The 10403-nt window shown below is 45.9% G+C and overlaps 1 protein-coding gene across 1 annotated transcript in view; it reads left to right on the top strand.

The window, feature by feature from the left end:
• The window catches only part of SORL1 (sortilin related receptor 1), a 174234-nt gene that overhangs the window by 134109 nt on the left and 29722 nt on the right, over nucleotides 1-10403 (top strand). The window contains exons 32-35 of the mRNA XM_077776655.1: nucleotides 4181-4330; nucleotides 7820-7951; nucleotides 8912-9038; nucleotides 9203-9372. Of these exons, the coding sequence (XP_077632781.1) occupies nucleotides 4181-4330; nucleotides 7820-7951; nucleotides 8912-9038; nucleotides 9203-9372 (579 nt within the window). The remainder of the gene's footprint in view (nucleotides 1-4180; nucleotides 4331-7819; nucleotides 7952-8911; nucleotides 9039-9202; nucleotides 9373-10403) is intronic.

Raw genomic sequence — 10403 nt, 5'->3', positions numbered from 1 at the left:
GGATGGAGGGGAATGTAAACCCTGAGACCCCTGTCTAGTACATGCCCTTAACTGCAGGCAGGACAGAGGTGAGGGTGATGTGTTCTTCCCTCAACAAGATGCTATTGCAAACTCGGTTTATGATGAGAGAAGAGATAATTGTTGGCTACGCTTCACAAATCCTTTTCCCAGCAAACTTCGAGGTGAACACTCATTTTACCCCTTTAGGACTCACCCATCCCATTGCTTCACTGTTTAACGTCATCAGTAGCTTCCTCTTGTCCCAAAGATAGATCCCAACCCTCGAGTCCTGTTTTCAAGGCCCTTCCTTTCCTGCTGCTGTTGCTTCGCACTTGTGCTGAGCTGGGTTCCTCACCCTCATCCCCTCTGGACAGACCCGCTTCCCTGCTGATAAGTGGGGTTTCTGCCTCACCAGAGACCTCTCTCCTCCTCCTTCCCCGCTCTGTGAAACCCACCGCCCGTCACAGCAAACGGAGGCATGGATTTTGTAGCCGAAAGACACCTTGATGTGTGCTCAGTTCTTATCAAAGAAAGTCTGGAACGAAGACCACCTGTAAGGGACATCACTTGGGACATTTGTTTAAAAAAAATACAGAATTAGGATTTCCGTATAGAACTCAGGAGCTCCCCAGGTGACCTGGAGGTTCACTAAAGTTTGAGATTCCTGCTTGGAACACGTACACTGTTATTTTCCATCTCAGCCTCAGCACTGTGGGGCTTTCACCAAGCCCTGTAGTTGACATAATTGATCTCTTTTCCAGTCTCACGTTTGCCCATTGTCCTTTTGATCCCTCACTACGACCTGTCATGTGCTGCTTCCTGGTCATTTCACGCGTGGCTGTCTTTCTTCTCCAAGTGACTCTGCGGAACCTTGTGTTTTGGGATCGTGCTGTGTACCCCTTGGAATCCCCACTTTGCTTGTTACAGTAACAGCCAAATAGTGTCCTAAAAATGTTTCTCAAAACAAACTGTAAAAAAAAATTTTTTTTTTAAATCTCTGTCCTTGGCCCCTAAGACCCAACTATCTGGTTTGTGTCTCGATTCTCCTTCTCTCAAAATTGTCTTTTGGTTATTGAAACTCAGAGCAGGGTATTAATGGACTCTAGCAAATTCTGCTGAGTCCAGTGAGCAGATTCCCTTTTGGATTTTCCGTTCAGTTTCTGTGATTCCTTTTGTAGGGACGTCATCAGTGCAGATTTAACTCAGGTTGTCTCAGGCTCTCAGGTCTGGTTTCTTCATTGCGAGTCTCCTAACCGGTGTCTGGGTCTTGTGTGCCTCACGTTTTCAGTTTACCTTCGGAGAGGCTGCACGGTGATGCGTGATCTTGTCCTCCCCAACTTGGAACCTTCTGGCGGCCCCCCTCATTGTCCAGGCAGTAGTGCTATGATGTGCGTTGGCCTGACTTTCTAGCCTCATTTTTTACTGCTTTTCCTTGTGCACCCTGTTTTTGCAGAGTAGTTCTGGGGGTAGGAGAGGCCCTTTTGAAAATCCAGTTAAAACCGTGGAATAAGCACAATATCGCGAAGTTAGTCATTGGTGTTTGTTATTGTGTTCGTTAGCTCAGGTTACGAGTGACGTTGGCTGCCGCTTTCTTCCTCTCCATCACCGCTGAGGGTAACTCTCCCCAAGGTCCCTGTGTCAGTGATTTCTAATATTTCCCTTCAAATAGCCCAGATCTCCCACTCCGGGCCCAGGGTTCTCCAGGCCCACTGCGTTCCCCTCCCCTGGGCCTTCACCGCCCTCCTTGGGATCTCTTTGCCTTCCTCCTGGTTCAGATTTGCCGCTTCCTGGGTCTCACACTTTGCTTTTCTCAGTTTACTCCCGTGTGTTGTTGGAGCACACCCTCTGGTAGCTTTGTCGGGTGCGTACGGTGACACAGCAGCCAAGGGCACAGAGGACGGCCTTCAACATGTACGTCTCCTAGGCTCGCTGCTTGGATTTGTGCCTGTTGCTCTCGATGCCTGGGCCACAGGTGCCTTATGGGACATGGTTTCTCCATCCTAAGGACTTGTTTTACTTCTCTCATGTTGGGGCTCCTATTTTCTATATCCCAGATTTCTCCCCTCTCCCCCTTTTTTCCAGTTTAACCCCACCTTTTGGTAGAGCAAAAAGGTTTTCCAGAAGGTTCTCGAGAACAGGGGAGGTATCACTGAGGTCTTACTTATCTGAAAGTGTTTTTCTTCTGTCTTCAGATGTGATGGACAATTGTTGGTCTGGGCTTGGAATTTTAGGTTGTCGGCAATTCTCCTTAAGAATTTGGGAGGCAATGTTCCATTGGTGTTGAGCCACTCTTGAGAAATCCAAAGCCATTTTGATTTTGAGCATTTATATGTCACATTTTTTTTAATGTTTATTAATTTTTGAGAGACAGAGCATGAGCACGGGAGGGGGAAAGAAAGAGAGAGAAAGGAGATAAAGAATCCAAAGCAGGCTCTGGGCTCTGAGCTGTCAGCACAGAGCCTGACCCGGGGCTTGAACCCACGAGATCATAATCTGAGCCGAAGTCAGATGCTCAACCCACTGAGCCACCCAGGCACCCTCTGTTTTTGTTTTTGTTTTTTTAACTCTCTGGAGGCTTGTAGGGTATTGTCTTTGGCTCCAGTGTTTTGAAATTTCACAATGATGTGCATTGATGTGGGTCCCTTTCCATCCAGTGTGGTTGGACAGACACTGATAGGCTCTTTAATTCTGGAAGGTGATGTATTTGAGTTTGGAGAGTTTTCCTCAAAATATTCCATTAATGGTATTTTCTTTTCTGTTTTCTCTTCTGGGAACTCGTGTCGTTTATGCATTGGATCTACTGACATGGTCTCTTTTCTATTTTTTTACATTTCTTTATCTCTATTTTTTTTCTATTTTCTGGAAGATTCACTCTCTTGTTCAGCTCTCCTACTGAGTTTTCCATTTCAGTTACCATGATTTTAATTTTAAAAGATTTAAAATTTCTAGGGGTACCTGAGTGGCTCAGTTGGTTAAGTGTCCAACTTCAGCTCAGGTCATGATCTCACAGTTTGTGGGTTCGAGCCCTGTGTCAGGCTCTGTGCTGACAGCTAGCTCAGCGCCTGGATCCTACTTGAGATTCTGTGCCTCCCCCTCTCTCTGACCCTCCCCTGCTCATGCTCTCTCTCTCTTCAGAAATAAATAAAACATTAAAACTAATTTTTAAAAAAGATTTAAAATTTTTAGTACTATTCCTTTTTCATGATATTTCGTCCATTTTCATGTCAATACCTGTATTCTTTCATTCTGAGCCTATTAAGGGTATTTATTTTTGAAGTTTTCTTCTTACAAAATCTGTTTCCTCCAAATTTTCTTTTTTTCAGGGGGAAGGGGATCTGCCCTGGTTTCTGTCTTTCATGTCAGAGGTTTCCCCTGGATAATCCTGAGTTGTTTGCTTGTGTTTAAGGCTGTGGATGAAAACGCCACTAGGAGATTCCCTGCGCATAGGTAGACTCATAGCTTTGAGTTTCATGGTTGGGCTGTTTGTTTCTTCATCCGAGTTCCTTGAGGGTTTGTCCCCAAGGCTAGTCAGTTTCCCTAGAGAAGATTTTTACAGTAATCACTGCCTAGAGAATAAAGTTGTCACTGGCAGGGTTTATGAAGAAGGGGACCAGGGTCTTCGCATTCAGCAAGCTGTGGGTGTAACCCCTTTTCTTCAGTACAATATTCTTGCCCTTAGCTGGGCCTGTCTAACCAGCCCTTTTTACCCTCCACATTACAATGCTCTGGTCTTCTGTGAGATGATGTACTGGACGGTAGGCTTATGATGGGGCCAGTGGGAGCGGGGGACATAGGGAATCTTCAGTCTCTTCCCTTATCGTCTTTCTCCCTCTTCTCTCCTAGTTCAGAGACAAGACTTTCCAACATTTTGAAGATTCTGTGATGTTGATCTTCCAGGTTATTTGCTTCCTCCTGTGACAGCTCAGGGTGGCATTCAGCCTCCTCTGGTCTCTTGAGTCACTTACCACTATCTGTTGACATCCAGCTTCCAAAATTAGATGCCCACGTTGGGTCCATCCGCCTTCCTTATCCAGAGCTCACCATTGTCTCCAGGCCCCCATCGTCATTCCCACAGCACTGTCCTTTCCTAAATTTCCTACCACATCGAGTTGGTTGCTCTTGCCGACCGGGTCCCTCAGTACTGAAAAATGAATTTTAAAAAAAAACCCTCTTCTTCCAGCAAATGTCACTGCTGCCTCTACTCCCACTCAGCGCGGGCGCTGTGACCGGTTTGAATTCGAGTGCCGCCAACCAAAGAAGTGTATCCCCAACTGGAGGCGCTGTGATGGCCACCAGGATTGCCAGGATGGCCAGGACGAGGCCAACTGTCGTGAGTAGTCTCAGAGGGATTCGGTGCTGGGGAGGATTTCTGCAGAGCAGGAGACCCTGTTATTCGTGCTTCCTTTCTCATGATAACCTTGTGATGTTGGTATTGTCTCCCTTTTAGAATTAGCAAAATTAGCTTCAGAGAAGATCACCTTGTCAGTACCAGGTGTTTGTTGAGGTTTCTTCATTATTTGTCTATTTATTTAATTTTTTTAACATTTATTTATTTTTGAGAGACAGAGTGCGAGTGGGGGAGGGGCAGAGAGAGAGGGAGACACAAAATCCAAAGCAGGCTCTGAGCTCTGAGCTGTCAGTACAAAGCCTGATACAGGGCTCAAACTCGTGAACCATGAGATCATGACCTGTGCCAAAGTTGGACACTTAACCAACTGAGCCACCCAGGCACCCCATTTATTTATTTATTTTTGGACAAGGCTGTGACCTTTTCAGCATGCCGCATTCAAAGCTCGTATAGGGCGGAATATTCTGAAACAACAGAGAGACGCTAAATAGGGAATAGTGTAAAATTCAGATGGACCTCTGGGACATTAAAAGAACAAGGCAGATTAATCCCACGCTCCCATCAGATGATAGCAGGACCATTTTAGCCAAATAAGCAACCACACAGTAAGACGACATTGAAAATAATTAACAGAGAAATGCATTAGGAACTTCCTCCTGGGTAAATTAATTCATTAATTGGTATTCTTTTTTTTTTTTTAAGTTTATTTATTTTGAGAGAAAGCGAGTGCTCGTGCATGTTGGGGAGCAGGGGTGGGAGGGGCAGAGAGAGAGAATTCCAAGTAGGCTCTGTGCTGTCAGCATAGAGCCCAACACAGGGCTTGATCCCATGTACAGTGAGATCATGACCTGAGCCAAAATCAAGAGTTGGACACTCAATCAGCTGAGCCACCAAGGCGCCCCTAATCGGTATTCTTTAAATAAGTTTTTTTTAAAACTGTTCGAAATTGGTGTTAATCATAAGGATGGTGACTACTTAAGGCAAATAAAAATGTGCTTCATCTTCAATTTTCCTCAATCCATTATTCTGAGAACCCTATCAAAAAAGGAAATGAGCAGCGCCTGAGTGGCTCAGCCAGTTAAGCTAGTCTGACACTTGGTTTCAGCTCAGGTCATAATCTCATGGTTTGTGGGTTCGAGCCCCACATCAGGCTCTGCACTGGTGGTGCAGAAGCTGCTTGGGATTCTCTCTCTTTTCCTCTGTCTCTCCCCCTCCCCTGCATGCTCTCTGTCTCTCTCTTAAAATAAATAAACTTTAAAAAAAAAAAAGGAAATGAGATTACCACGATGATTCTTCTCAGAAAAGCTGGCCTCTGAAGGCCACTGCATCCTGCTCTCAGTACTTATTAATCATTTATTTAATTATCAGTTGAGGAATCTTCAGAGATTAGTAACAACTATATTCTCAGTTTCCAAAACCTACATTTTGCCACTTTAAAAATGTTGAGACTTGTTTCATAAAGAAACCTCAGGCATCCACCAGCTTTACAATCAGCTATAGTTTGATTATATTTTACCACGCAGAATAATAATGTGATGGGGATCTTGGCATTTTCTGAAACCATGCCTTTCGTGGGGTTTGTCTCTAACTCTTCTACATGAAATGAGCCCTGCCCATCATCCTGTTATTATTCCTCTCTTTATGTTTCTTTGTAGTTTTTAATCATAGTCTAAAATACCAGAGTTGTTGGCTGTTTTTCTTAATAGAAAAGACACTCTATGAGGGTAGGTCCTTTGTGTTACACATCACCATAGTCTTAGCATCTTGAATAGTACCTGATTCAAGGTAGGCCCTCCATGAATATTCACTAGATGGATAGATGGTTGGGTGGATGGGTGGATGGATAGATGGACAGATGGGTGGATGGATAGATGGAGGCGTAGATGGATGAGTGGATGGATAGATGGATGGGTAGAGGGATAAATGAAGGGGTAGAGGGGTGGGTGGATGGGTGGGTAGATGGACAGATGGGTGTCTGGCTGGCTGGCTGGCTGTTGAGTAGATGGTTGGTAGGTGGGTAGGTGGATAATGGGTTGCTGGCTTCCTGGATGAGTAAATGGGTAAGAGGTTCGTTAGGTTGGTGGATAGATGGAAAGGTGAATTCCATCTTGAGTTTCTTATACTGTTGGGTCTCAAACATTTTCATTTTTTTTTTTTTTTAGAATGTTTGATTAAATTTTATTCTTTATTTTGTATATATTATAGCTACAGTCATGAAAGTTTCCACAGACACTTTTTCTAAATGCTCTAATGCAGTTTTATTTGTAACCAGGCCCCCCTTCCAGCTTCCTCAAAGCAAACCAGTGTCTACTCAGCATATAGCAGAACTCGATAATACAATGATTTGCCAGGAGATGGGGGATTATGGTTTATTAAAAGCCTCACATTTCCTTTCTCTCATTGCGAATTACTCTGGTAGAGAGCTCTTTTAAAAGTATATTTAATTGCAGTCTATACTTCCACACTAGAGACATGCAAAGTCTTTAATTCTTCCTTCACACGAGCACTTGCCATTGAGGATGGTTGTTACAACATTCCACCCCCCTTCCACCCCTGGGTCTCTTCATCTCTAGCAACATTATCCCTCGATCCCTTATCCATTCCTGTTGCTGTCCTGGTTCTCTGGTGAGAACATTATCCGGTTTTTCTACCTCCCTCTCTAAGTGTGGTTTTCAGAGGTGGATGTGGTGTTTCAGATAGAAAACAGCCTAGGGGCACCTGGGTGGCTCAGTCGGTTAAGCGTCCAACTTCGGCTCAGGTCATGATCTCGTGGTTCGTGGGTTTGAGCCCCATGTCAGGCTCTGTGCTGACAACTCAGAGCCTGGAGCCTGCTTCAGATTCTGTATCTCCCTCTCTCTGTCTGACCCTCCCCTGCTGTCTCTCTCCCTCAGAAATAAATAAAAACATTAAAAAATATATATATTTTTTAAAGAAATTGGCCTTATTTGTTCTTGTCCTAGAACAGAAGTATCCAACCCTGGCCAGTTCTGGTGAATCACTGTGGAGTTTGTAAATGACTGCATACACGCTAGATGGGTTGACTTCAAAGCTCTTGCCTTTCCTGAAGACAGAGTCCAATTGTTACTGTCAAACAGGCATTGCAGTGCCCTTTGGGGGTTACCGCTCCTCATCCCAGAGGTGTATTCTTTTCATTAATTATTTTAATGTTCATTTATTTTTGAGAGAGAGGGAGGGAGGAAGTAAGCAGGTAAGGGCCAAAGAGAGAGGGAGACACAGAATCCAAAGCAGGCTCCAGAATCTGAGCTGTCAGCACAGAGTCCGATGCAGGACTCAAACCCATATACTGTGCGATCGTGATGTGAGCTGAAGTCAGACGCATAACCAACTGAGCCGCCCAGGCGTCCCCAGAGGCGTGTTTTGAATCAGAAGCTGGTTCATTCGGAGAATGCAGACCTCTTTTCCTAAACACAACAAACCATTGCCACAACGTGGCCCTCCCCTGTGTTACAGCCACACACAGCACCTTGACCTGTATGAGCATGGAGTTCAAGTGTGAGGACGGTGAGGCCTGCATCGTGCTCTCTGAGCGCTGCGACGGCTTCCTGGACTGCTCAGACGAGAGCGATGAGAAGGGCTGCAGCGGTGAGTGTCACCACCCCCGGGGCCCTGGGCTCTGCCTCAGCTGTCCCCTCCCCCACTCCAGCAGGCCCCCTTGGGAGCCTCTCCTCTGTCTGAAGAGGAGACTGCTTTTTGCCCAGTGTTGGAGCACCCGGTGAAGTGAGGATTGTCCTGTCTCTGTTGGCACTTGAACTTGTCCCTGTGAGGGAAACGCTGGTCTTGGATTGGTTTTCCATGGACATCCCGCCTCGCGTGGATGCACCACACCCCCAGAGCCCCAGGCTTTGTGGTGGGGTGAACTCAGTCCTTGGGTGTGGAATGCTTTTAGGGAGCGTCCTGGTCCCTTTGGGCTGTCATAACAGGACACCACAGAGCGAATGGCTTATAAACAATAGAAACTTCTCACAGCCCTGGAGGCGGGAAGCCCAAGGTCAAAGCACCCACAGATCCCGTATCTGTTGAGGGCTCATTTCCTGGATCACAGATGGCGGTCTTCTCTGTGTCCTCACACTGGGGGACAGGGGAGGGAGCTCTCTGGGGTCGCTTTGATGAGGACACTAATCTCATTCACGAGGACTCCATCCTTATGGCCTAAACACCTCCCAGAAACCCCATTTGTTAACACCGTTAGGTTGGGGATTGGGATTCAGCATATGAATTTTGGGGTCACACAAACAGTCTGTAGCAGTAATGGATCCTGTTATGACACAGTTCCCTGGACCTGTAGTGTTTTCTGTTGAGAAACAGCTGACCTCAGTGCAGCCCAAGGAGGCAAAATATCATGAAAATTTCATGACCGGATATTTAAGAGACCCTGGGGGAGGTTGTACAGGAAGATTTAAACTCTTTTTCTGGAATGTCTTAAGATGATGACAGTGGTTTGACCATCTAGATCATGATAGGTTGGCCTAAAAATCAAAGGTACTCTTTGTCCTTTGAAGTCCAAGGATACCATGTTCCATCCCCTTTTCTCCATCTCTCTAGATGAACTCACTGTATACAAAGTACAGAACCTTCAGTGGACTGCTGACTTCTCTGGGAATGTAACTTTGACCTGGATACGGCCCAAGAAAATGCCCTCCGCCTCTTGTGTCTACAACGTCTACTATAGGTGAGTCCTATCTTGGCCATGGGAGAAGAAAACAGTGTCCTTAACCACCACTGGATGTTCTGTAAACTCGTGTGGCGTGCGCTCCATGGCTCCCCACTCGTTGGGGCAGGCATCCACACCCTCACGTTGCTCTGACATGATGGCATCTTTATTTCTTTGGCCAGGGTGGTTGGAGAGGGCATATGGAAGACTGTGGAGACCCACAGCAATAAAACAAGCATGATATTGAAAGTCTTGAAGCCAGACACCACGTATCAGGTTAAAGTCCAGGTCCAGTGTCTGAGCAAGGTGCACAACACCAACGACTTCGTGACTCTGAGGACACCGGAAGGATGTGAGTGTTACCGTTTATTTTTATGGCGTGCACAAGATCTTAGGTGGGGTTTTCAGAGTCCCTCAAGGATGCTCACCAGTGTGGGAACATAATTACATGCTCCTCTTACATACGGAAGATTTGTGGTGAAGGTTTATGGTCCCACCTGAGTGGTTGACTGTGTATTCCCCTTATTATGTCCCATAATGTTTTTCTCCCTTAAGCTAATTTCAGATTGTGCCCAACATTGCCTCCTTTTGCATTTCCTATCTTGTTCTTGTCCCTACCTTCTGTCTCAGGTATTTCCCAGTACTTGGGATTGTGAGATCATCATTGTGAAAACATGAGGCATGTCAAAAGTATTGAGGCTAAGTGTTAGAGAAATTTTACAGAAACTCACATGTCCTAGAGAATTCCCTGCATCTTCCTCTTTCACGGTAGCTGACACTGGGTGACCGTGCAATTCTTCCAGTGATCCCCTTTACCAAGGTTTTGTGAACTTTTCATTTGCCAGTGCCCACTCTTTCACTTGGGTTGTGGTTGGAGACATGACTATGAACTCACGTTGATCTTAATGTCCATGCAGATGCTCACACGTGAAATAGAACAGATAGGTGTATCTGGGTGGGTTGGTATACATGTGTGTATTTCCACGCTTTGTCAGCTGAGAAGGCCTAGACAGAGAGAGGACTCCACGGTAGCAGCAAGCGCACCTGTCACCAAGACCTAGGTTTCCGTGCCATTCTTCAAAAAAAGAAGACCAGTGCTCCTTGAAAAGGGTGATTCCAGTGCTAGGGTGGGGCAGCTATCAGATGAGCCTGCAGAAAGCAAGGAAGCGTGTGTGTATTATGACTTTGTTAGATGAATGTGTGTTCAGTAGAGCCCCGGGGTGCCAGATCATCAACAGAAGGCCACAGAGGAGAATGGATCAGAGAGGTTTATCATTCATTGGTTCCCGAGGAAGAACACAGCACACCCTGAGGGGCCATGTGGGCAGGGGGAAGGCAGGGTGCAGGCAGAGAGAGTGGCAGGTCTTGGGCACATACCATTTT

This window comes from Crocuta crocuta, unplaced genomic scaffold (assembly GCF_008692635.1).
Source record: "Crocuta crocuta isolate KB4526 unplaced genomic scaffold, BGI_CrCroc_1.0 scaffold271, whole genome shotgun sequence".
NCBI lineage: Eukaryota > Metazoa > Chordata > Mammalia > Carnivora > Hyaenidae > Crocuta > Crocuta crocuta.
This window is presented reverse-complemented; position numbering and strand designations above follow the sequence as displayed.